A 27322-nucleotide genomic window follows, 5' to 3' on the forward strand; every position below is an offset into this window, starting at 1 on the left:
TCAAACTATGCAGGCTAAAATGTCTGCTGTGAAAAAAGTCTCTTGATACACTGCTGTCAATCTTTTTTAAACTCAACATAATTTCCTTAGCTTGTCCCACCACCACACAGCCTTTTTTTATACTGCACAACTTAATTCAATGTAATGAAGACACAGGTTTGTATACTGTGTTGTAAATGATTATCAAAACACTTTGAACACATGTGCTCGCCACACAGTACAAAATGGAACTCCATCTGCAAAGTGCAGTTAATAATGACAAAATAAAATGTACTTTTTCAAGACTTTAATTCTTCTATCATCCCAGTGTCACTTAAGATCCATTGTGTCACAGCATTCAGAATTGTTGGCACTCCTGGTAAAGTTAAACGTGAGACAAATAAATCAAGTAATCAGCTATGGCCTTTGCTGCTGAAATGAAATGAATGAGAAATATTTCACTGTGAGTTGAACTCATCTTTTAAAAGATGACTACAACATTTTTGGCACTTTGTTGTTTTTTGGCATTCATGCAAAGCTCACAAGTCCACCTGACTATAATTCTCACTTGGTTTCTAGCTGCTTCAAATATCACCCATCGAGTTAATGCACAAACTAGCTCTAATGACCTTAGCAGCAGCATCTCTGGCAGCCGTCATTTTTTGTTTTTTTAAATGATAAAGAAATCAGAAATAATTTCTCTAAACCAATCTGGGGGAAAAAAGTATTTGACTATGGCAAAGTTTATTGCATATAGCTTGCTACTTGGTCTGTTTATCTTATGTGTCATCTAAACCAAATGCCAATAATTCTGGGGGGCACTGTAAATACATTCCAGTGAGACAAGTGCAAAAATTTTCAACTAGGCAATTATAATAACAACACACATTCTTCATTACGATGGAGAACGTGTGGTGGATATGAAGAGTGCTGCCTCACTGATGTCCATTTCCACAAGTTACCTTTATTGCAGGTAACAGAAAAAAAATGTGTCCCATTCTCAAGCCAACACGTTAAGTAATAGCCTCAGAGCAATGTTTTATTTTGACCAGCTCTGTTGATTTATGTTTCAAATCACATCCTGGTAATTCAATGTGAATCCCAGTTCTAAACTTCTGACCACATGCTGTGGACACAATTTAGGAACCAATCTCACTGCCCAGGCTATTTCCCACCCTGAGAGGCTGTAAGGATGGAGGTGCTGTTATTCTGCTGACCTCATACCCTGTCTGTCATTCAAAAACAAAGCTTAAAATTGTCTGGCACCCCAGAGTGCATTAAGAACCCCTTGCATGAAAAATACAATGATTTTGTGTGTGTGTGTGTGTGTGTGTGTGTGTGTGAGTGCGAGAGAGAGAGAGAGAGAAAGAGGGAGAGAGAGGAGGAGAGTTTGTGTATTGCTCATCTCAACATCATTAGTTAGAGTACAGAACACGTTGTCCAGAGCTCAATTTGAACTCCTCAGCACCATGAAACTTTATGTGAGTGTACAGTGGCAGATGGGGGCCTCTTGGTCCACATTGTGTTCCCACAGACATGGATGTGCCTGTCTGTCTCTGGGTTTTCTCTAGCTGCTGTTTCACATAAGATATCACGGCTGCTTCGGCCTCTCCAGCTTCATTAAGGGCTCTGCGGTGTCTGAGTCGCTGTGGTGCTTTCTCTCTCGTGGGGGCTCAACTTTGCTGCAGCGTGTCCATGAGGGAGAGCGCATGTATCCACCTCTAGGAAGCATAGGCTGGTGGGAACCTGAGAACCAAATACACAGTGGCTTGTTACTAACAGAAATCCAGAGTCTTGGCAGCATGGATGGATTAATGGACGAGCCTACCGGGCCCAGGCCCAGGGGCCCAAAGTGTCAGGGGTCTCCTGGCCTTCACCTGTAAAATATCACTTAAATGCAAGCCGTAATATATGCGGACAAGAGAGAGACACACAATGACTACAAAGAAATGAAAAGTGGCTGCAAAGAGACACAGAGTGACTAAGAAAGACTACAAAAAGGGGCAAAACATCCACAAAGAGAAACGAAATGACAACATGGAGCAAATACAAAGAGATTCAAAATGACTACAAAGACACACAAAATGACCTCAATGAGATGCAAATCTGCTGCAAAGAGACACAAAATGTCTACAAAGAATTTCAAAAAAAATGTCAAAGATTCAAAATGATTACAAAGAAACATAAAATTACCACAAAAAGATGCAAAATATCTGTAAAAATACACAGACTCACAATGACTTCAAAAAGGGACAAAACAACTGCAAAGACACACGAAATGTCTATAAAGAAATTCAAAACAATATAAAATATTAAAAGACTCGCAACTACAAAAAGTGGAAACAATCACAAAGAGACACAAAATTATTACAAATAGATGCAAAACAAACACAAGAGGGGAAAAACAACCAGAAACATGTGAACTACAAAGAGATACAAAGTTACCGCAAAGAGTCACTAAAGCACAGAGAGATGTATAACGACTATGAAGAAATGCAAAACAACTACAAAATAGTGCACTGCTACAAAGTTTTTGAACAAAGCTCTTGTGTGGGAGAGGTGTTGGAGCCCTCTGCATGTCTCTGCCCAAGGGCCCATTGTCTCATAATCTGCCCATGCTCAGCCAACACAACTCTGAACTAAAAAAATAAAAAAGTCCTGATGATTACCGGCATCAGTGCCCATATCTCTGCATCTGCTAAAAGCATATTTACAACCAGGGGCCTTGCAGGATACACTTCCTGCTTGCTTTCTTCACAGCTGTTAAAAGCCTTTAGACTACATTTTCTTGTAGACTGTGAGATAATAATGGATGAGATGGAACCGTTTTTATTGGGGCATTTAAAATGATCCACAAGAGTATTCCTCACACAAAGCTGCTTCTTTTGTTGTTGTTTTTTTTTTTAAAAAAAGAAAGATTTTTTTTTCAGCTCTGTGATCATTGCTGCTTTACACCACTTGGTGGGGATGTCCAACCTACCAGTAGGACAAAAAGGCAAGAGGGAAAGGCTGATGGAGAGCAGGCAACTCACTCTTCCTTACACTTCCTATATCAGTCTAGTGTTGGGTCTCTTAAGTGAAGGTCATATCCAGTACCTGGCTTATATACCTCCCCAAAGCCACATCCATATCCACACACACTATAGAGGCTGAGAGACAAAGAGAGAGAGAGAAGGGGGGAGGTGGAGGAGACGTATTGATCTTAGAAGATTGATGGCGTCTCCATTGGATTTTAATGAGAGGGACAACAACATCTTCAGCAGTGTGAAGGAGTCTGCTGCAGCAAGCACCATAACCACCTGCTGACTAACTGACAACGTGTTTGTGCTGTTATCTAAATGTGTGTCATCAATGTGTGTGTCAGGCATGGTATTTGTGTGCATGTGTGTGTGCATTCAGATTTCTGTTGACTTGTTTTTGCCCTGAAATCTAATTAAAAGAGAATGCAGAAAAAAGTAGTGGAAACACACACTCAGAGGAATGTTTGCACACCTGAAAGGTAATTATATTCCTCCCCACAACATGCATATATTTTTCTTCTGTGTCACTCTCTTGCAGTAACATACAGTACCCTGAGCTATGGAGTACTGCATTGTATTCCTTCTGTGCTGCTGGCGAGCAGCCATTAGATTCTTCAGCCAGCGTGTTGCTGCATAACTTAATGTTTCTGAGACTCTCCGTCAGAAAACCTGTGAGAGCACAGGGAAAACCAACTGCTACATTTGTGTTTATATGTGCGTGAATACTTGCACACGTGTTATGTGTGTGACAGTGCCCCTCTCATTGAACCCATGTCAGGAAAAGAACCCTTATTTTATTTGTGCGTACTGGTTTTAGCACAGCCAAATCAGTGTTTGTGAACTGTGGTGAGTATATTTCTAAGACAATGTTAAGCCACAAAATCAAAGATTCTTGTTTTTTTTTTCATTTTGCTATGTCATAGTATTATATTATTTAAGTTGAAGAAGAGAAAGGAGTAGTGGTGAGCTGATGAATAGGTGTAATAATGCAGGCGCCCGGTGATGCATGTAGAGCGAGAGAGACGCTGCCTCGCCAGATGTAGGCTAATTAATATCAGCTGTCTTTGTTTGTCTCCTACAAAGAGGAACAGGTCGGGGAAAAGTTTGCATCAGTGTTCAGACAACCACAGAGACGCTTGGTATGTATATGATTTTATATATCTGTTTACCTGTAAAGTAAATAACATCCGATGGCAATCAATTGTCTATGTTGCGCGCGAGTAGTATCGTTACGCAAGCGTCCGCTGCGATCCATTCATTCATTTATTCATTTATGTTGTTTCACCTCTTTATTCGGTGAGATAGTGCTGCGTTACACATAATATGATCGTGATTGGTCACTTCGGCGTTAGGTTCGGTAATCTGTGGTTGATCTGAGTCGTTTATTTATAAGATTTAGTATTTTTGTTAACAACCTTGTCCGAAAGTGCTTTTACTAGAGTTGCGAATTTCCTGAGCAGAGAAGCGCAAAACATGATGGAGACTGAGCTGAAAGAGGAAATCAGAAAGCTCGCTTCAGAAGCCAGGAATGTCAGCAATGCAAATGATGAATACAGGGCTGGCCTACTGGCAGATCTGGAGATCAGTGCTGCTGATGACGAGGAAGCAGAGTTTGATGAAAAGCAGGAAACTGATTTGGAGAAAAATATTACTGACTGTGGGAAGAGACTAGATGAGGTCAGAAAAATAGTGCTTACCAACCCATGGACTAGATATGGAAAAGATTAACTGACAACTGCAATCCAGGACGCGGAGAGAGCCTGTGTTAATGCAGCTGCAACACCTGTCTCTTCTGTAAATCAGGACAGCTACGAGATGCAGTAGTCTTTTATGGGGACGCTGGTCCCAGAAGCAACCGAAAGCCTCACATCCTGGGAGTTATGGATACCTGAGTCAACGAAAACAGACTTGGTAAACAGAGTAAAAAGCCTGAGAGCACTTAACGTCAGGCTTGAAGCAAGGAGGGTGGAGGAAGAAAAAAGCAAATTTGTGGCAGCTGCAGCAAGCATGGAAGCAAAACACAAACCACACAACCCATTTCCACTATGAAAATCAAACCCACCAGTCTACCCAAATTCCATGGCTGTAAAAGAGATTTTCACTGCTGGAAGAGAGACTGGGAGAGTTTGCAAAGACAAGGTGAACCATCTGGTTCAAGAGAAGTTAAAAAGATGCAACTTTTGGACAGTGTGGATGACAAAATCTGCAGAGACCTTCATCTGATGTCTAATAACACTGCTGAGGACATGTTTAGAGTACTAGAAAATAGGTATATACATTGAGCCATGGTTGCCTCTGAAATAGTTGAAGAACTCAAAAGGATTCCTGTCCTAAAAGCAGATCAACCAAGACAAGTGACTGATTTGATCCAGACTGTGAAGAAAACCCTATCTGATCTTACAGAGCAGGGCAACACAGGTGCTATCAAGAACCCTCTAGTAACCAAGTCCATAGAGAGTAAGCTACCAGGCACTGTAAAGAAGGACTGCCTTGTTTTCATGGTTAACCCCAGCAATGGTGTCACACCTGACAACCATTTTGATAAGTTCCTGGATACACAAGAAGAAATCATGGAAAAACTGGAGCAACTGGGGGTGGCTGAAAAACCAGACAAGACAGAAAAGACGTTTGAGAGAAAATATGCATCCACCCGATCCACAAGAAAAGATGAAGGCTGTGTTGTTTACGGAGATGAGGGGCATAAAAAAAAGCTTTTCTTTTGCAAGCAATTCAAACGACTGAAACAGGCATGTCTAAGGTGCTTGGAGTGTCACGAAGAAAGTTATAAATGCCAGGGTAACTTTCTGTGCAGAAATGGAGACTGCATAAGGGTTAGCGCCGCAGATCACCATTTCTTTCACAGTCCAAACGGGGGAGCCAAGAAAGGTGAAGCAGACAGAGGAAGAAAAGTCTTTCAGAGAAAGATCTCAGCCCACAGAGAAACATCAACTTACAGAGGAACAAGAGCAATTCATGGCTGAACTCCCCAGAAATGGCAGAAAAATGCCTGAGGGCCTTTACCAATGTGAATGTGGTCAAAACCTGTTTTGAGAAAGATCACTTCAGCCTAATGTGAGTTAATGGCCTAGAAGAGCTGCCTGTTCGTTTGATGCTGCAAGAAGTCACTGCTAATGCAGGGCAAAAAATTGGAACCCCAATGGACACACAGTGGGACACTGCAGGTCTAAACCCAGACCCAGAGTACAGTTGCTGACAAAGAGTTTCTGGAATGGTGGAAATGGGACAGTATCAGAGCAGCTTGTGAAACAAAGTGTGGAGGATGTGGTTGTGGCAAGTGTCAACCAGGAGGAAAAGAAATGACAGTGACTGAGGAAAACGAGCTTGAAATCATAAAGGAATGCCACACTTATGTAAGGCGATGACCACAGTGATGCTCCACACTGGGACGCTGAGTATTCATGGATCGAGGACCCAGCGCCCTCCCCAATACCAAGAGTGGAGTGGAGGCCGTTTTCCTGAGAACAGAAAAGCGGCTAAGGAGAGACTTTGATTGGCAGGCCACCTACAAAGCTCAGGTTCATGAACTCTGTCACAACACCAGTCCGCCTGGAACAGCAGCCAGAAGTTTACAGGACTGAGTATGAATGTACTCCTACTATAAAAGAGCCAGATGTTCTCAATCCAATCCGAGCAGTTCTACTCAGGTTTAGAAGAGGAGTGAAATGTACAACTCTGGAAGATCGAGAAATGCGTCTTCACAGATTCCTCTGGAGAAATACTCAGGAGGAACAAATTGGTGAGTATGCTATCGCCAGTGTCAACATGGGTGATGGGCCAGCAGAGTGCATAGCACAGGTGGCAATGCGTAAGCCAGGTTACCGTCTTTCACCCACCTGACAGAGGAGTGCCGAATCCTTGAGTAGGATAGCTACGTGGACAACATTCTAACATCCCACAGTGACCTAGCAAAGCTTGACAGAAGCACAAAGGGAGGTGGGGAAATCCTAAAAGCTGGTGGATCCTTCCTCAAACCATGGGTCAGGTCGGGAAGAAGTGGTCCAGGAAATCCTGGATCAGGATCAGCAGGATAAAACAAGGTTCTCACACTCCCAAATCAGATGAAGGAAGGAGACAATAAGGCTTTGGGAGTTGGATACCTGGTGAAGGAAGATAAGTTATATGTGATGGCCTCCATCAACTTCTTGAGGCAGAAAGCAGAAAATGAGAGTCGGCCAAAACCTCGATGGAGAAGAGGTGAGAAGGGAGACTCCTGACCCCCTCACAAGGAGGGAATTACTATGCCAGAGAGCCGGACTCTACGACCCAATTGGTCTTGTTACACCTGCAAAACATAAAGGTGCCATACTCGTGAGGAATGCATTCCAGAAGGCTGGAGGCAGGAGTCTGGCCCGACCAGCATGGGACACACCATTATCTAAAGGCCTCAGAGAGGAAGCCATCAGACTGTTTGAAGAATATGTATGCCTTGGCCAAATCACCTTTCACAGGAGCCTCACACCAGCTAGCTTTGTTGGAAAACCATGGGGGATAACATTCTTAAACGGAAGTGACAGCAGTTATTGCACTTTGGTGTACTTCAGATGGGAAACCGATCAAGGTGTTTAAGTAAGGCTGGTTGAGTCCAAGGTGAAGCTTACTCCAGTGAACCAAAAGGGAGATTCAGTCAAGGCGGAGGTCTGTGGTGCCGTCTTTGCTGCCTGGCTAAGGACAGTTGTTGAAAAGCACAGCCAGATGGAAAAGCGTTGGTTCCACCTGCTGAACAGTCAAGCCAGCGAGGGAGGGGAGCCATCCAAGGAGACAATTATTGATACCAAACCTTCTTCGCAAACAGAGTTGATGAGATTCAGAAGATAGGATCTGTTGAGGACTGATGGTAGATCCCACGGGACCAAAACATTGCTGACATCATAACGAGAATGACTATCCCAAAGGACCTTCTAGAGGATTCTGAATGGCAAAATGGACCTGGCTTCTTGAGACAGCCTGTGGAGGTGTGGCCAAAAAAAATCAGCTTAACCAAGCTAATGAGAGTTGTTGCCTGGGTCTGGAGAGCTGTCACACAGTGGAAGAAGATAATGAAGCAACCAACTACAATTAAGGCAAAGTGGGAAGCAATTTCGAAAGGGGATGCAAAGTCCAGAGCCCGGCAAGCTGTGCTATTTGTGAAGGGGTGTGAGGATTATTTTAGAGATCTCTGTCTTGCAGCCCAGGAGGGTGCAACTTTCAGTGACACCACTCTCGACAGACTAGCAGTGTATAAGGCACAAGAATCGGGACTCATGGTATGTGGAGACAGGATCCAGTTCTTCAATACAATAGGAACAGCAGTACCAATACTGCCATATGAAGCATGGATATCCACACTTACAGCCCAAGAGGCCCACAGGAAAATCATGAGGAAATAGCAGGCACACTTTTCAGAATGAGGGAGAAAGCCTGGAGGGTAAAAGGATGAAAGCTGCATGACATGCAGGAAAGCCAGAGCAAGAAGGTGTCTGCAAATCATGGGTGACCGTCCATCAGAGCGAACAAATCCAGCTAGACCATTTGAATTCACCACTGTGGACTCATGTGGGCCTTATGAGGCAAAGGACAAAGTCAGAAAGAAAGTAAGAATGAAGGTGTGGGGAATCGTCTTCTGCTGCATCGCATCAAGAGCTATAGACACGGATGTTGTGAGTGACCAATCAGCTAAAGGATTCCTGATAGCCTTCTAGAGATTTATGGCACTGAGAGGGCATCCAAGAAAGCTGTGGTCGGATCCTTGAAAGAACTCTGTGGAGACCAAATCTATGCTAAGGTAGCTGTACTTGTTCCTGGACTACCTGGACAGGACAAAGCTGCAGAATGAAGCTGTCAAACATGGAGCAGAATGCAGCTGGAAAATCCATCCAGCAGTCTCACGTCACAAAAATGAGCGGCTGAGGCAGCCATCCGTATTGTGAAAAGGGCCCTGCTTAATCTGGGGAGGAGATGGAGTCTTCACGTGGGGAGAATTCCAGACATTCCTTTACATGGCAGCCAACCTGGCCAACGAGAGACCCATTGACGCCAGAACCTAAAGCCAAGAGGACTGTGTGGACTACATTAGCCCCAACTCTCTACTCCTCGGCAGAGCAGGACCTACAGGTGATCCAGGAAGCCTCAAATTTGAGGGATACCCCTACAAGAGGTTAAGAGTCATCCAAGCAGAAGTAGACAAGTTCTGGATGAAGTGGAGTCAGCTGGCTGGACCCAACTTATTTGTAAGAAATAAGTGGCACACAAAGGAACGTAATGTGGTTGTTAGAGATGTTGTTAAAAACAATAATCTGTTATGTCTTTAAAAGCCTGTGGCGGCCCTAAAGGCAGCAAGTTGGGCTGGAATCTGACATTTTACACACAAAGGAGCTTTTATGAAAGGTCTATAAAGAGTGCATGCATAGTCTTACAGGATAAATGGATAAATAACCACTAAATGACCTAAGACAGAAAGATGCTGCTGCACTGCCTCTCAATAGGCTAAAACTTTATAACATGCTTCTGTCTACAACCTACATCACCACTGGCCACAAACTACATCACTATAGGTGTTGGACTGCAGGTTGGGAAACACCTGTGCTGGCATCAAGGTGTGCCCTGTTGTATTTTTGCTTTTGGCTTTTGTAGAATTGTGTTTCCAGTGAGACGGTGGTGATCCTGGACTAGGCTAAAAGCCCATCGAGGCCCTGATGGTTATGCTGACAGTTAAACTTAAAGTATCTATGACAGTTAAAGGTAGCTAGGTGACTGTCCTAACAGTACAGTGGTCATACAGTAGTCAGAAGGGGCAGCGCTGGTGTACTGTGTAGTGCCTGGATGAGAGGTTTAAGGGGGGTTTATAGTCGTCATTGCAAAATGTGCCATTATGAGTGGCCATCCAGGGCCCCTTTTCCTTATTCTTTTTGGGGGGCCCTAAATATTTGGCTTGGTTGACTGTCTTGACTGTGCTACAAACATCCACTGTCGCTCCTCAACTGTCAGAGATTGGCCCTCTTGACAGACACTGTCTAGTAAACACTGTATAAACAAACAATAAGTTTCTGTTTCTGTTGCCTGTTTTCTGCATCCCTTAATCTCTCTGCATGTCTACTTGTCTACAAATCCTTTAAACAAATACTCGTTCTAAAAACAACTCATACTACTTGAACAAAATTCAGCCAGACAGAAACACAATAGTCTGCCATGTCATCAGTTAAAACTCTGTTACTGCTGCAACGACAAAGAATAGGAGGTCAAAGCTTAGCCTGTGGTCGGTTTTCAGGGATGTGGGTAAATGGTTCATCAGACTCATTTGAGAGTAAAACAAAGAGCAGACCTACTGGACAAAGTCAGCCTTTTGTTCAGTGCCTCTGGAGCTGCTCTAGAAAGAAACGCCTGATGAAACACTAAAGCACTGTATGTTCTCTCTGGCTCTGAAGAACAACTGATCACGTACACTAACTCTGGTTGAACTGTCCATGAAAGATGCAATCTGAAACAGGCTTTGAGCTGCCAAAGAGCTGAAAGTGAAAAAGAGGAAAATAGGAATGGACAAAAGGAAAATTGAAAAGAGACAGCAGAGTAAACAAAACAAACAAGCACAAGCATCTATAAATAATTTGCTGGTGCAGTAATTCAGATTATGATTACTGTTTAAGAGGCTCTGAAGGACCAGGGTTTGTTTCTAGCAGGAAAAGTGAATTATTCAAGAACCTACATTTAGCATGAACTTGCTCCCCCATCCTTTCCACTCCTCTTCCTTTAACCTCTCCCTCAACTCCTACATGCCCTCAACACACTGGCACACACTCAGCAGTTTCCCATAGAGACTAATGCTCACACAGCACAGCTCAATACCACCACATTCACAGTGCAACCTTTGACACACAATTAATTAGATAAAACTTCCTCTCTTTCTCCCTCAGCCTACACGCACTGATGACTTCATGGACAAATAAGCCGACTTGCTTCAACTCAAAAATTGCCTTGCATGAAATTGCAGGGTCGCATTTTGAGGGAGGTTTTAAGAAATCCAGATGAAACAGAACAGCTGAGACTTGCACAATAAGTCTCTCTCTCACAAACACACACATTGTCCGCACAACATCTGTATGTGACAATAGAATATCTTTGTGTGTAAAATATATGATTTTGCGCTTTAAGATCACTTAAAATAGTGGTTCTTAACCTTGGGTCCAGGGACTCTGAGGGATCCTTGAGACTTTCAGGGGGTCTCAAAGTCTGGTCCTTGAAGCGCAGTTGTATCAAATGAGGGTCAGATAACTTATGTGCATTAATTAAAGGGGTCCTTGACACAAAAAAAAATATTTTTATAATTACAATGCTTAAGTTTTCAAATAACAGGCAATAGAGGGATGACAGGGATGACATTTTACTGTAGTCCAACCCAGAAGCTAACTGTTAAAGAGCCTATGGGAATTTTCCATCGGATTTTGGGTCATTGCAGAAAATAAGCTCTGTGGTAAACAAACATTAATGATACTTTGTTCAGCTAGATAATTTTTTAAAGATGAACACTACCTTCAAGATTTTTGAAGCATAAATCCAATTACCAGAAGTAAAAAGCTATTGCTAGGCTAAAATGAACTACACTACAGTTGCGTAACAACTGGGATGAAACTGTAAAGCTGTGTTCAGCGTGTTTCTGCAACCATCTTTTTTAAGACATAAAAATTTCAAAGTTCACAAGTGGGGTTTTTACTGACATTTTTTATGTCATAGAACAAAAAGTGAAAGTCTTTTTTAGCTAATGTTGACCAAAGACCTTATTTAAGGCTTCTAAGTAATTTACCTTTGAGACAAAGGGACCGGAAGTGCTTAAATGCTAATTCATTCCCAGGGTCCAGGACTTATTACTGGAGTTCGCTATGACTGTGCAGCTGAAAGCAAGTGAGCAAATCGCACATAAGCATCCTGTTGTACATACCGCACAATCAGATGTTTGTTTGACACTTTAATCCAAAAGAATCACAGCACCACAATTCCATACAACTGTGTAATACCAGAGAGAATTACGTACAGCTCTGTGTTTCATGTCTTTTGTGATCATATAATTCTCTGTAAATCCAGTGTAGTCCTATAAGCAAATGTGTTGTGGTTGCTTTACAGCCTGCAGACTCTGTACAGCAGTCTCAGTTGCTAACTATCTGGGGTTGTTATCCTCCCTCTCCGTACAAGCTGCATCTGAGGCAGACATGGAGGCAGAGATTGGGAATAAAGGATAAAGAAAAGTTAAGAAACAGAGGAGGATTGTGTCTGGGGTGACTGTGAGACAAAAAAAGCTCCCAGGAAGAAGTGAACAATTTTGGAAGACAGTTAAAGAAAGGAACAGCAAAAAATTATACAACTCATGTCAAGAGGTTAAAGACTTTTTACGAGGGGAGAAATTTTTGACATGTTCTCAGGGGGCTGATCTATTTTTATTCAGTTTTTCAAGTAAAAATACAAGAGTGAATGACATATGCGGCTCATTGCCAGGTCATTACTTGCATTAATTAACAATAAAAACAGATCAGTCATCTGAATGTGTCATTGTGAATGTGCAAACATTTAATCATTGTTGAGATTTTGTTTTCCTCACAGATCTAAGGCTGTGTAAATTGAAGCATTTAACGTCATTAGTACTGATGTACAGCTGTGCATCTTCTGACAGCAGGAGTTCTTCTTGATTAGCAGAGCAGTGGATGTGAGACATAAAACTAAAAGCCTCTTGGCTGTTGGATCTGCTGCACCTGGCTGAAAAACAGCTGTGGCCTGTGACTAACAAGGGAGCTTGGTGTGGTTGTGGTGTTGGAGAGGGGAGCCAAGAGGGGCGGACAAAGGAAACCTGTTTAGTGTGCTCTGCTTTGAGAACATAGGTTAAAAGGTAAACATGTATGTTATATTATGATATAGCTTACTGACTTGTTGTTTGTGGCTTAAGTTTGCCTGTCAAATTCTTCGAGATTCTTTGGGAGTGCATTGTGAATGTGATAATCATTGTTTAATTTGTATTGTAGGCGTTGTAAAACATTTTGGAGCTATTATCATAAATCAAAGTGAACTGATGTGAATCAGATTACAGCAGAATGTGAAATCTAATGATGCATCAGTTTTTTAAATTACATAGTTCCTATGTGCTCTGGCAGAACTACACTTCTGCCTGTGTTTGACTAGGACTCTGCACAAACCTGCTATTTTTAAATATCACACTGAGAGACGGTCTCACCCCAGCCTCGATTGTTTTTGGGGTGTTTTCTTTGAAAATGTCGGCATCCTCTCATCTGTTTACAGTGGGCTCTGTGTCACAGATACGTTGTACACAAATTAACAGACAAAGCTGTGGGATAAAGATGCATGCAAAAGAATATCTCATATTTCTGGTCGGAAGGAAAAACACACCTGATTTAAAACTTGATAAAAGAAGTGGACATCAACAGGGTTTTGGATATGCATGAATATCGTAGCACCGAGCATTTCAAGAAGGCAAAGAAAGGAAAGAGAGTCCAACTGCCATGCGTTGGAGTCTGCCATGCCTTGGAAAAATCCTATATTGATGCACAGAAGCAAAATGAATAGTGGCTCCAGCTATTCTACTTGTTCTTATTTTGACATGATAAACAACATGTTAGGACATATTATTCAAGAGTACAGTATACACAGCTGCATGTAAGAGGGGAGTGTCAGTGGAATACTCCTTTTCATTAGACATGAAAACAGCTTAGTAGTGGGTTTAGAATTTGTAATGGATTACTTTTGGTTCTAATGCTACTATATTAAGAGTTTTTGGTGGAAAGCCCGGCTTTACAGTCCCCAGGTGGCCCCAACACAACTCAAAATGAATTATGAAGTTGTTTTGTTACTGCTGGATGTGTCACTAAACAACAGTTTGTTAACAAGTCCACATCAGCCTGGTATGATAACATGTCAAGTGGCCAAAAAATCTTGCTATGTTCTAGTGTAGCTCCGTAACTCCATGATGGTAATTATCTGGATAACCACAAAGCTGTCCTATACTGAAGTTGTCTTAGCACAAGCACCTCTGAAAAATAAACTGGCTGAGCCTTAATAAAGGAACACTCTCAGTATATATACTAAATCTGAATACTGTGTTAAGTTTTGGGAAAGCATTTTACTTGAGCACAGAGTATTCAACTCTGCATTCAACCATGCACAAGGTTTTACTAAGAAATAATGAACATGAGTCTTTTTTGCATATAATATTCTCTGCGCTTGAATTTGAATAATTGGCTGTGGCGCTGCAGACAGTAGCATATAGCACAGATGGCCCTCAGGGACCATAACTCACACTTAACAAGCTGTGCCATGATATGGAACATTACTAATAAACAGTAAAAGGGAAGGAAGGGAGATATTGCTGTTGTTGTTAAAGAAAGATGAGATGCTTTAATAGGGAATATAAAAGAAGTAAGCATAAAGAATATGATGGAAACTTCCATTTATAAAGTTTTAAGATGTCTCTCCACTGTGTGGAGAAGTATGTCTGACAATCCAAAGTATTCTCAGCCAGTAAGAGAATTGATTATGCCCCTATTCGATGACACTATCGCAATTGAAAGTCTGACATTATTATTAAGAAAAAATGTGATGTCTTAAGCTTTTTGACTAGCACAGTCCATGCACAGAATATGAAATCTTTCTAAGACATTGTCTAAACCGTGTCAGTGGACCTTTAAATCTTGAGCTGGCATGAAATCCTGTGTGCATGCTAAGAGGCAGGAGTGCTGGAAGAGAGAGTTCACCATCCGCATGCAGGATAAGCCTCACAGGTCATAAATAAAACATAGGAAAGATTTTGTGCTTCCTTGTGCGAATCGTAAGAAAGACGTGCTTGCCTTTATCCTGTACCTGCGGAGGCGACACACATGCAGGGTGAACTTTCTCCTCTTTAATATGCATTTCTGCATGAGGCTCAACACAACATTGTTATCTTAATCCAGAAAAATAGAACTCCTAGTTGTGATTCTCTGTTTTTATTTAATGGAATCTAAATGAAACAGATTCTCAAAAGACTCAAACGGAGTGAGACAATGTCAGAAGGGCAATTTACCCTTTTAAGGGCATTTATTCAGACACAATGAAATATTTTTGTTGAGTCCCAGAGGGGAGCCACGTGACATTTCAAATCATTATGGCTCAGCAGGCCCTTCAGGACCTTGCCAGGCCATAATGATGTGAAACCCCTCTTACACATGCACACACACACAGATATGAATTTTCTGCTTCCCCCAGGTCAGAGTAAAACCACACTAAGAATGATTGTTTTCTGTTGTTGGTATTTTTGCTCTGAAAAAGTCATTGAGTTGAGGTAAAGGACTGCAGGGAGGGAAATTTAATTTGAGAAAACACCTTCCACACTAATCAAATTATAAAAGTTACACACTCATCCGACCAGGCCTTTTTAAAAAAAAACTAAAGCGGAAGGGCATAAGTGTGCCAAGTAAATATCATGCTAGTACAGGAAGTTGTTTCAAGTAATTTGCCTATTCATTTGCATGAATCCAACTACACAGTGAGGTTCCCCTTCCCTTTGTATTTCGAGTATTTGTGTTGACAGTAATAACATATTTTCATTTTTGCAAGCCTTACCTGCTGGGGACTCGTTGTGGTTCTCCTCATCAGAGTCAGCAAAAACTTCAGCCAGTTCCTGGTCAGACATGTCAGTAAGCTCAGTCAGATCCAGGAGGTCAAAGTGCACCTCCAAAGAAGACACACTACTCAGTGGTTCTATGAGGGAGAGAGAAAAAACAACATACTGTTAGTTTGGATGGAGGTTGAGAATAACTGCTGACAGTGCAGAAACAAGCAGCTTTTTGAAAAGAAGTGGAGTATAATCTGCATATTCTCCACACAGAGCTCCTCAGCCCATCATAAAACGTTCTTGAATCTTAATTGTGCTCATAATCAGATCAATAGCTGACTCTTGCAGGACTACTGTAAAATCGACTTCAACAAAAGAAAATTTTTTCTCTTTTATTCATTTTTATCAGTACATCTCTTACAAAGATAAGGGCTCTCTGCTTCGGATATATTTCATACACAGCAGACTTCCTAAGTCTGCCTCAGAGTTTGCCTCTGTAGTGAATGTCTCTGGCTCAGAGTGACACCTGTGTGAAACACAGGCAATCGCTGAGGAAATGAAACAAGAGCTTATGTCAGAGGAGGTGAAAATAGCCAGTTCTTTCACGCATTGTGATCTCCGTCTTTCCTCTTGGTGTGTTGCACCTGTTCATTTCTTTTCTGCACAAGATTCCTGGGCAGGCAGGAGTCACTACTGCTGCACACAACAGGATCAAATTCACATGTGGTGCGCGTCAACGTGTCGGCCTCAGCATTCCTATCAGGCTGCAACTAAAGAGGAAGTTTTAATGTAATGCATGAAAGTGAAAATATTCAAATACTCTGTAATACATATATAAACAAGGATGCAAGAGCATCTGCTTGTCTCAGCATTGCTTAAGTTCGGAGCTGATTCTGTGTAACAGAGCTGAACTAATCTGCCATTATAGTGAGAAAGATGTTACAAGACTGCACTGAGGCAGATGGAGGTGTGTTTATATTTTCTTGTGAATCAGTGGATGTCTGCATGCCACACAATGTCAAGTCTGAATGAAACACTTCGCTGGTGTGGGCGTGACTTTGTGGAGAAAATGATAGGTTGGTGACAGGTTGAAAGCTGTTATTATCCCAGTGTCGTTTGCCTGCCTGTTTTCCTGGCTGTTTAATGCTTCAAGCTGAAGAGGCAAAGCCCACTCTCCTGCTGCTCTTTGTCTGTTGTTAAATCCAATTCCCTACAGCGTCCTCCCAACAGAGCACATAGTGATTTAAAGAAGAATGATCATCATGCTGAAACAGTGGCTGGTAATTGTGCCATGTTTCAAATATATTTAAAGCACTCAACACCAGAAAATGCCAAAGACATGTGGAATGAAAAATAAGGAAGTAGTGACTGAGAGAGACTACAAATAGGAAATGAAAATGTAGAGACTTTTGAGTTTGAAGTCGAAAGACGATCAAGGGGATGAATAACAAAAATCAACCTTGCCTGTCCTTTACTTCACCCCAAACCTTCTGCTCTTCTCCAGTCCCAGCAAATGTTACTGTCATATTCATAACAAGGACTTGCTCACATGCTGGCCATGACCCAGGCGCCATTCTAGGGTCCCATCTATTTGTTAAAAATAAGAAATATCATTGCTAACCAAGCGGCTACCTCGGGGGCTGAAAAATTAAGCCAACTTGAAGTCCCAAAAACTGCAATTCGTCTAATGGCCACTTGAAGCTGGCTCCAAAAAACCAAGTAAATCGGCATTTTACATTGCTCAGCTTTACAGCAGACATTAACATGTTTACAGCCTGATAAAAAAAAACCAAAAAAAACATTTAGGTCTCTACAGTTAATTTCAACATTAATGATAACTGTACAAAATGGAATTTTTACACAACTCACCAGTTTACATTTTGTTAAGTTTCAAATTAGGCTATGCATAATTAGGGGTATGCCTGCTTTGAGTGATAGGCTGTGAGGCGTCATCACAGTCTGTGAGTCAGATCCACCCCTCGGTCCACCACAGCTCCAACATCGCGTCCAAATATGGTCACGTCTGGCTCCAAAAACCAAAGGTGGCAATGGCCAAAAAACTGAACTCAGGGCTTCAAAAGAGTCCACAAGCCAGTGGGTGACGTCATGATGAGTATGTCCATTATTTATATAGTCTATGATGCAAACACTGTTAACTTCCGTCCATATCCACATGGTTAATAATACAGCAGTTAAGCAAAGAGATTGCACATATCCAACTTCCATATCAGACTGAGGAAAGAGCTGTTTGACTTGAGGCTTGACTTCACATTACTCATTTACAGTTAAAGTAAATATTGTTTCTAGAGGACACTGAATTTTTTAGCAAACCATTTTCAATTACACCATTAATCACCGCACCACATATAATTAATCAGCAGTGATGGAAAGCAGCAGTCAACAGTCAGGGCTATTTCCCATCCAAAGCTTTTTTTTTTGCGGTCTGATAGTGATAATATTCAGTGCAGAAACACTGCAATATGCAATTATTGGTTGACAACAATCTGAGAGAACTTTTTTAAAATTTATTTCAGATTTGACTGTTTGTGTTTATATTTAACTTTTCCCACAAGCTGGTAAGCTACTGCTGACAACTATCAGTCTTTTTGACCCTCTTCTCAGGAGGAGTGAAGAAACTGGAGGCAGTGAAACAAGGTTGGAAATTGTGGAGGAGGGCATGAAGAGAAAAGAGGGAGAGGCATGATGATTGGAGACAACAGAAGATTAAGCTTTAGGTGAATGAGTAAGGAGGGAAAGGGAAAAGAGACGAGATTGAGAGGGTGGAAGGCATTATGTAAAACGAAACACTACATTATTTTCTGCCATTATTTTCAATTGGCTACAAGGTTATTCCCATTCAGCTGTGCTTGTTTTTTAACCACCGCTTCCCCATCTCTTTTCCTCTCCCACACCCTTTCTACTTGAATAATTGATCAGTACAGTTTCTCTCCCAGGCAGACACACTGAAAAAACTGACTCCATCTCAAAAGCCAATCAGGAGAGCTTTGAGACGCCAGTGGGGAGGACTGACAATAAAGAATTCAAGCTGAGACAAAAAAAAAGGACTTTGTGCCTAGAGCAGATGGATGATGTAAAAGACCACAGCCTATTCTTACAACAAGCCCACAGCCTGGTGGCAAGTCAAATTTTGTGTCTTCTGAACCATTTCAATTTTTCTCGGCATATTTAAAAAAAAATTTTTGAGCATGCCTTTACTTTCAGATTTAATATGCATGCCTTTGTAGTTAATGTGTGTGAAATAAAGGGCACTCCAGTTCAATGGAAAGTAAAGTGATGTTCCCTTTATTCACAGTAGCACAGTATGACAAATAATTGTTTGCGTGCTTTCAATATGAAAAAGGTTTTCCTTTCATTGTGTTGTTTCTCTCCTCTCTCTGCATGCAGATATACTCAACTGTAGGAACAAAGAATAGGGAGGATGGGTAAGAGGGAGGAGTTCACATTTGGAAGAGGGGATAAGGGAGCAGAGGGGATGTGCCTTGCATGCTGGATATGTGTAATCCCCCTCCCTCTCATCAGGGCTCTAAGGTCATCAGTCAAGCCTGAGCAGATTGTGACAATGACTGGGCTCTGATGGGGTGAAGACAAAACAATATATTCTGTTGTATGTGCTTCTTTTTCTCACAGTGACCGAACATACAGGCACCTGTCCATACTTGTCATTTTTTTTTTGTTGCTTTGTTCACTAATTAACAACTGACATGTAAATAAGATGTCATTTATTAATCTGAGAACACACCCATAGTGAAGTCCTTCAAAACTGAAACATTTTGCAAAACTCTTCCCTAGTGTACCATGCTTTATTCACCACCCTGATGAAAACAAGTTGGCTGAAAATGTTTGATGAATAAAGCATGGTTTACAGAGCTGAGACATGCTTTAATTTAAGCTGTACTAAAGTTTTTTGAACCCTACATTTCTCTGTTCTTCCCTTTGACTTCTGCTATTAAAGATCAATACAAACAGATGATTACTTTTTTCGCTCAAAGACTGCCGCACAGCAGTCACCATAAATTTTTAATCTTCAATTCCATCTACACAATCATAACAAGGGAATGCAGCCCCATTGCAGTTTTCTGTCTATTACTTGTACGCATCGTTTTTCAACGATTTAGTTCCCATAAACCAATTGACAACCAGTTCTGGGCTATAAAAATGTTTGTCTTTTTAAGGTAGGCTGTTTGCTCCAGGCCTAAAAATAAATGCTGCAGATGACTCAGGTGCAACCGTGGTCCCCCTTTTTGGAGATAAAACTGCAGCGTTAGGAAATAATTTGTTTCTGTGACACTCAAGATAAAGCTGCGATATAGCTCTGTGAACAAAAAACTTAATGTATAATCTCAATAAAAATTAAAGAGCAGGTACAAATTTTTATTTGGTTCCTGATCTCTCTATGATAGGGCTGGGTAATAATATACTGTAACCAGATGGTTATAATTTTTATTTCACGTTTTCTCAGGACTGGATCTTTTCTCTCTTTCTCTCTTCATTGCCACATACCATTAGCTGACTTGCCAGTTGGCACAATTATTTAGTGGGTCATGTTAAATCATCAAGATACAGACATTAGCCCCTGGATGAGCTGTCTCTCTGAAAAAGTGCTTGGTTAGTGGAGCAGATAAAGGTTGCCTTGTCATCCATGTAGCCCCAGTATCTGTCTGTGTTCCTGTGCCCCGGGCTCTGAGTCTACCGCGTACAGGGGGAGCCTCTGTATGGGACTGATGCACAATGAGTCTTTTCAACTGCAAGCTGCAGTGGTCTTTGAGAATGTACGACCCTAAAAACCTAAATCAGGCAGCAACCATTTTGTGGGTTTAAAGATAAGAGAGGATCAACCTGGACTCTACTGGATGAAGATGTAGACAGTCCAAAAATAAAAATGTACTACGTTAGATTAATCCAGTATTGACTGTCACTGATAAGACACTCTTTAACAGAAGCAGGATATGCTTTTCCTTCCTTCTGGACACACTTGCTATTGATCAGATATCTTGCTAGAGGCATTGTCCACCCATAATTAACCTATAACACCTATTAATCACCAATGAATATTCATCACTGTTCACATTCTTATTATCACCCTCTCTTCCCCTGGTACTCACGTCTCTTCTCAGTGATGTGCAGCAGGCTAGCAGTGTGCCCTGACAGGCCACCCTCCTCCTCCTCCCCTGCTGGGTGGTGGAACAACTCCTTGGATAGGTCACCTGAGCTGGAGGGCTTCAGCAGCTTCTGGATGTCTTTATTGGGCTCTATGAGCACACATAAACACAAAGATAATGAGAGGAGGCAACCAGAATAAAAAGGTGGACATACTGATCAAAGATTTTTAATACATTACAATAGGAATGTGGGATTATTTGCTCTACTTAAATGGATACTTCTGATCTTTTGAGGTAGGGTTGTATGAGGTATTATCCAGTGTTTTACCTATAGTAGACATCAGTCAGCACACCTCCAGTTTGGAGGTGCTGGCAGGAGTAGAAGATAAGCAATGTGATGCTGTAAAGGAGTCGGCAATGAAACATATTTAAGATTTAAGTCACCTAAAAATAGTTCCACCTTTAAAAAAAAATATATCGGTTCAAGTGTACGCTTTATTTATAATATTATCACCACTTTACCTTGCTGTCAGGCAGCGATCTCCGACAGAAAATTGAAGCCGTCATCTCTTTTTCAAATCCAGACTCTATTAAGAAAAACAGTAATTTACCATCACTGCATGAGGAGCTGCTGTTCTACCACTGCCTTGATAAGTTAGTTTGTGTTATATGTGACTTTGGCATTTAGAGTGGCTAGTTTGTATTCACCAATGTCACAAAATAACACAAAAAAAAAATAACTGATCAAAGCAGCTGTAGACCAGCAACTCCCTTGTTAAGCAAGTTTAAATGACTGTTTTTCTCAGAGTCTGGTTTTCAAGAGAGCAATATAAGAGCACCAGTTCCTCATCAGAATGGGCTGTATGATAGCAAGGTCAACATAGTAGAGTCCACATAGACTGATAATGATTTTTTTAGGTGGTCCTCTTTTTTCTTTTTTTTTTAAAGATTATTTTTTTTGGCTTTTATTCCCTTTAATGGACAGGTTTAAGCATGAAAGGGGGAGAGAGAGAGGGGGCGACATGCAGCAAAGGGCCGAGGCCAGAATCGAACCCGCGGCCGCTTTGGCGAGGATACAACCTCTGTATATGGGACACTACTCTATCCACTGAGCCACCAGGTGCCCTGGTGGTCCTCCCTTTCGGTGGCTAAAGTACGTTCGCTACTGTACCGATCCACAATAGAATACTGCTTAGCTTCCCTGGTGGTAATCCTGCCTCCTTGTGCAAGCCAACTGTGCCAACCATATTCTTAAAGTGATACACTGACTATTTAAATGTATCTCATATGAACCCACTTCAAGAGATCCAAACTATCCCTTTAACTTAAGTGTAGATCTCAGGTTTAGATCAAACCCAGAACAATTTAAAGCATCAAGAAAATGCAGTAAAATCTGACAAGACACATCTTGGGGTAATTAAGGCAAAAAAAAAAAATCACATAAAAAATCAAAGTACAGAAAGAAGTAAGTGTTGGCCCCATTATTTGTAAGTCATGTTTGGTGATTATAACTAATGGTTTCCCTCCTTAATGACCAAATCTAAACCTGACATTATGCCCCTGTCTAACGTAGAGCTTAAATATCTCTTCTGGTGTCTTTTCTCTCAATCTCTCAATTCTTTATATGTATATGGTCTACACACTCTGCCTTCATTCAGTCCTTTATCAATTTCTATTTACATAAGTGTGTACACATATTATTGAAAGTTAATTTTTTTTACGTTTGTGATTCTTTGAAAGGAAATTGGCTTACTTGGCTCCAGGCAGACATCTAATTTCACAGCTGTTACATTATTGTCATTTTGATGTTTCTATAAAGAGAGTGGTCACACTCTTCAATCTCAAATATCCATTCAAAATAGGAAAAACAGGCTCTCGTAAGCTATTAACAAAGTCTGAAAATAGAGGGTACTTAAAATAGCATCCCTTCAAATGCATCAGTATGCACAAACTCTGTTCGCCTGTTTGACACAGCTGAAAGCACAGTGGGAAATGTGATGAGGCTGAGCGAGGTAAGGACAGGAGTACAGGAGAAGGGCTGAAAATTTAACTAAAGGAATACAGAAAACTGAACTGCAACATTACCCTTCTCAGTTTCCAAATTGTAAGAGTGTGTTTTTGTTATTATAACTTATTGTGGTGAAACAACTAAAGCATGGATAAATACACAATGTATTTATAAAATAATGACATTTATAAGGAAATTATAACATAAAAAGGACTCATCTGTAGAGCAACACTTAGCAAAAGTGACAGCAGTCTGGCCTTTTTTTTTTTAATAACATGTAGAGTTGATGGAGAGAAGTGTAGGAGTATGGCAGATTCCTGATGGGCCTCACCAGATGGGTGGTGAGGCTATTTCTACTTGCAGTATGCTCCCAGACAGTTGAATTTCTCATTTCAGATTAAAAGTGTGTTAGAGCCAAGGCCAAGCCACATGATGGATTCTGCTTTCACCCTGAGAAGCAGAGTGTTCATTGCCGACTATTGATTGATCTCCCCAGCGAGGAGCCACAGAAACTGAAAGACTATAAAGTTACTTCTGCTGTTGAAATGAAATGTTTATTCAATATTTAGACTATCAAGTGGCAACTTTGGCTTCCATTTCCATCACCTTCTTTAGCAAACACTTATTATAGAAATCATGCAGGACTGCAGTTCCTGTCATTCATACACTTATCCATCCAAGCGCTAATCTTGTCCATTATCCAAAAAACATTTTTTTTTTTCTGGGAAATGTCATTACAAGAGTAGTTGACTGTTTGAGTTGAAGTACATTTATAAAAAAAATAAATAAATAAAGCATTTCCCATGTTTTAATGAGCTATTATCTGAGGACATGTAGTGTATGCATGACCTTACTGCATGCCACATAAAGAAATCACTGTTTTGGACCACAGTTACACAGACTATAAGGCATAAACCTGTGTAGCTATATTATTACTCCCTGCAGTTCTATTCTCATTTTGTTTGTGCTCGTGTATGCTCACATGTTTTTCTTTAGTTAAAGACAAGTCTGGCTTTCAGTCAGGATGTTTGTCAGTGACAGAAGGAAAAAACCTTTAAGAAAGCCAGAGTATTATCTGCGTTTAAAGGAGGACATGTTTACACAGATGGTCTGAGCCACCACCTGCTGCACTGACTGTGAAGAAGTAAATAACAAGAATATAAGATACTGATGATAAGACACAGACAGCTATCAGAATTGTGGTCTTTTCAGGGAACGACTGACCCTGTCATGAGCTGACAGCCGTGACTGTCTGTGAATCAGCTAACCATGGACACACAGATGAAGAGAGAGAGACAGAGGGAGAAAGATTGTGCGTTTGCCAAAAGTTGAATCAAACAGTGTCTTGGTTCAATAAATCAATTGTGGTTTGTAGTGCAGGCAGGAGGAATTAACATCCTCTATCAACACCTTTTTTGCTGACTGCACTCCATCTTCTGTACTTTAAACTCATGTAGTTTTTTTAAGTTTACAAATAACCTCTCAACAATGACCAATTCTGTACACATTTCTCTAAAAAATAGGTTATTGTGCATGAGGAATGAGTAAAGATAATGTGGACTCCAGAATTAATATTCCAAACAGTTGATGGTGTTTTTGGTACATTTTCCAACAATATTAAATCCTACCAAGTAGGATTGTGAGTGCCAATTTGTGACGGTTAGTTCACTACAGCCACAACACAAATACTGCTCTCCAGAAGTCACTATGTCCTGTGATACATCATAATAATGATGTTCACTCTAATTCAATCTCAGCATAATGAACAAATAATAACCCAATTTGTCATGGCCAGGTAATTCTGGCCATCAGCATGCACATGCAGTGTTGAGATAACTGACCGCACACAATGATAAGTGGAACGAAGCCATGTCAAATGAAAAAGCATCTCCCATTTTATCTGCTGAAATTGCAACTTGTAGAGGCTGCATTGCTGTTGTTTTACCCCAAGGAACAATAGAGTAATAAAGCAATATTTTAATAGTGGTTGAATGCACATTGTGGGTTCAGAGGCAGCTAATGTAATATACTGACCAATAAAGTACCTCTCTACTGATATGCCTCACTATGTACATTATGAGATGCATTTTTTCCATATTTATCACAGCTAATATTATAATCTATCACATTTTGCAATAGGTAGCCTACACTGTATATAGACATAGTTACATTATCAGCCCTTTGTATGCTTAAATGTTACCATGCATTAGTGGCAGTGAGGCAATGTGCAATGCTACCACACAGTAGCACCGGCTTCACTGAATGGCCTTTACACAAAGGCCATATGCATCCACTATTGTACGGTAATTTGTATTTCATCAGTCCAGCTTTTGCATGGTTGACCTACAGTGTGTACATATGAAAAGAGGCTTTACTGCTAGGCAACTGATTAAACATGAAGCTTGAATGTAGAAATGAATCCCACACAACTGCATCCTTGAAGAGAAAAATGATCAAAGACAGAGTAACTGTGCACTGCTACATTTGCCCCTCACAGTGACCAAATCTTCCCTAAACTATCAGTAAAATGTAGTTACATTATTTAAACCAGCTCATATAACAAATATCATTCAGTTCCACCATGTGAAAAGTGTCCATACAATTCTAAACATGCTGTTTTAAGTGAGACACTTAGGTCCAGCAGGCAGACTATCAAGACCACAAGTCATTCGAAAGACAAAGACACTCTGCAACAGCCATGCAAATGATGCAAAATCAGTGGTAGACAGATAACCAAAAAAAAGAATAGAAAATGGCTCTTACCTGGGCTCCCTGCCCCTCCCTGTGCCTCCATGCAGCTCAGCCGAGAGTGTCCTGCTGTTCACCACACCAGCATTAGAGAGTGGAGGAGACAAACGGGGAGGGAGGAAGGGAGAGGCAAGGGGAGAGTGCGTCTGTGTGTGTGTGCATATGAGAGAGTAGGGTGGGGTGTGTGGGTAGACACAACCAGACCCCTGCTCTCCAAAGACTCTGCTCCTCCTTCTTTGTTTGTCCTCGCTTGGTCTAGATTTCCCTAACAGGTGATGTTGGTTTCTCCTGCTCGGTCCACCTGCCCCGCTCTGCCATCGGAGCTGTCTGAGTGCGCTGACTCACAGAGCGAGTCCACCACAGACAGAGAGGTCTGGGAACAGTGACATCACTGCACATTTCTAAGCCACTTGTTTTAGTAAATGCAGCATTGTGAGGCTTGGCTTGGTATGTGCAGAGTACACAGAGAGAGATCCAGGGCAAAAGAGAGAGGGAGAGAGGGATGGAGGGAGGGCTGAGCTGGCAGTCTGCCCAGACACACAGAGAGAGAATGGGGTGTCAGGGAGGTCTATGGACCGCTGGAGGGAGGACATTATGTGTTTGCCTGTGTGTGAATGAGTATCCCTATGTTCATCACTGTGATGTATCAATTTGTTAATATATTTGGAGGCAAGTTATTAAACCTGGTAATGGGTCTGTTCATGTCAAATACACACCGCTAAGGCAGTATTATGGCTGACTGACAGCAGGGTAGATTTTTAAAAGAGATGTGTGGCAGTCAAACACAGTTTACGGACATGACAAACAACAAATAAACACATCAAGGGATTATTTCTCTGTGCTTCGGAATGAAAATTGAGTCCTGTGCCTTCAGAGGAGCAGGAAATGGTGCTTCTTTCTGCTGGGAGCAATCTGTTGGTAGAGATCGCCCTCTAGTGGGGGATCTGACACCTTCAGGTAATGGGGGGTCTCATATGAACCCACAACCTTTGTCTACCAATGTGACTGGGGTCTTCTTCAGAAAGCAGTACAGACAGTAAAGAGTTATTCAACCCCCCTTCTAACTGCAGCATTACACAAAGGCATTTTTCATGGGGGGGGGCAGATGAAAATCCACTGGTCACTGAAAATGTTCAGGTGGCAAACCAAAAGTAAGAGTTCAGGGATCACATAGGCAACTGATATACTTTGGTTTCCCATTTTACTTTTCTATTTTTTTCTGTGAAAGTGGAGTTACCTCCATCACCTACCTGAAAAGCAAATACAGGTCAACGCTGCAGCCTGTGGCTGATATGGCCTTCTCCCTGACAACCTTCATCTGTTCAGTTTAAAATGCAATACAGTTTTCAACTTATCAATACATATGTAATAGGGGGTCCCTGTTCCATCTCTTTTTAGTTAAGGAGTTCTTGGCCCAAAAAACACATTGAATACTCCTGACTTACAGGGAAACTTATAAACAACAGAGCTGTATGTCATCAGTAACACCTGTGCTTTTCCAGCCAAGACAAGTCAAAATGTCTGTAAAAAAAGGCCTATTGTGACATGATCACTGATAAGGCACCTTTTCAATCCACTGAAATGACCACAGAATAAAATTTAAATTTCATATTTCATGTTAAACATGTTTACAAACAAAGTCACAATTGCAGCTTTTATGTCTTCTTTTTGACACTTTTATGTACCTACTTCACATGTAGTTTAGTTACTGGGGAATGAAATAAATATTTTAAATTCACCTTAATTTTTAATCCAGTTAAATAGAGTTACACGTTATGTATTAGTGTTGTCACAAAAAAACGTATAAATATAATCTTTTTTCACTGATGTCTGATAGTATACAAGAGTGCTCCCTGACAAATGA

The 27322-nt window shown here is 41.1% G+C and overlaps 1 protein-coding gene across 1 annotated transcript; it reads right to left on the reverse strand.

The window, feature by feature from the left end:
* Positions 1-271: 271 nt before the first annotated feature.
* Positions 272-25818, reverse strand: dbndd1 (dysbindin domain containing 1). Its single transcript, XM_042501315.1, has 4 exons — positions 25474-25818; positions 20706-20852; positions 15591-15728; positions 272-1725 (listed from the first exon to the last, which is right to left on the reverse strand). The coding sequence occupies exons 1-4, from the start codon at positions 25502-25504 to the stop codon at positions 1571-1573; spliced, it is 471 nt and encodes a 156-aa protein (XP_042357249.1). The 5' UTR covers positions 25505-25818; the 3' UTR covers positions 272-1570.
* Between the last annotated feature and the right edge of the window lie 1504 nt (positions 25819-27322).

This window comes from Plectropomus leopardus, chromosome 1, assembly GCF_008729295.1.
Source record: "Plectropomus leopardus isolate mb chromosome 1, YSFRI_Pleo_2.0, whole genome shotgun sequence".
Taxonomy (NCBI): Eukaryota; Metazoa; Chordata; class Actinopteri; order Perciformes; family Serranidae; genus Plectropomus; species Plectropomus leopardus.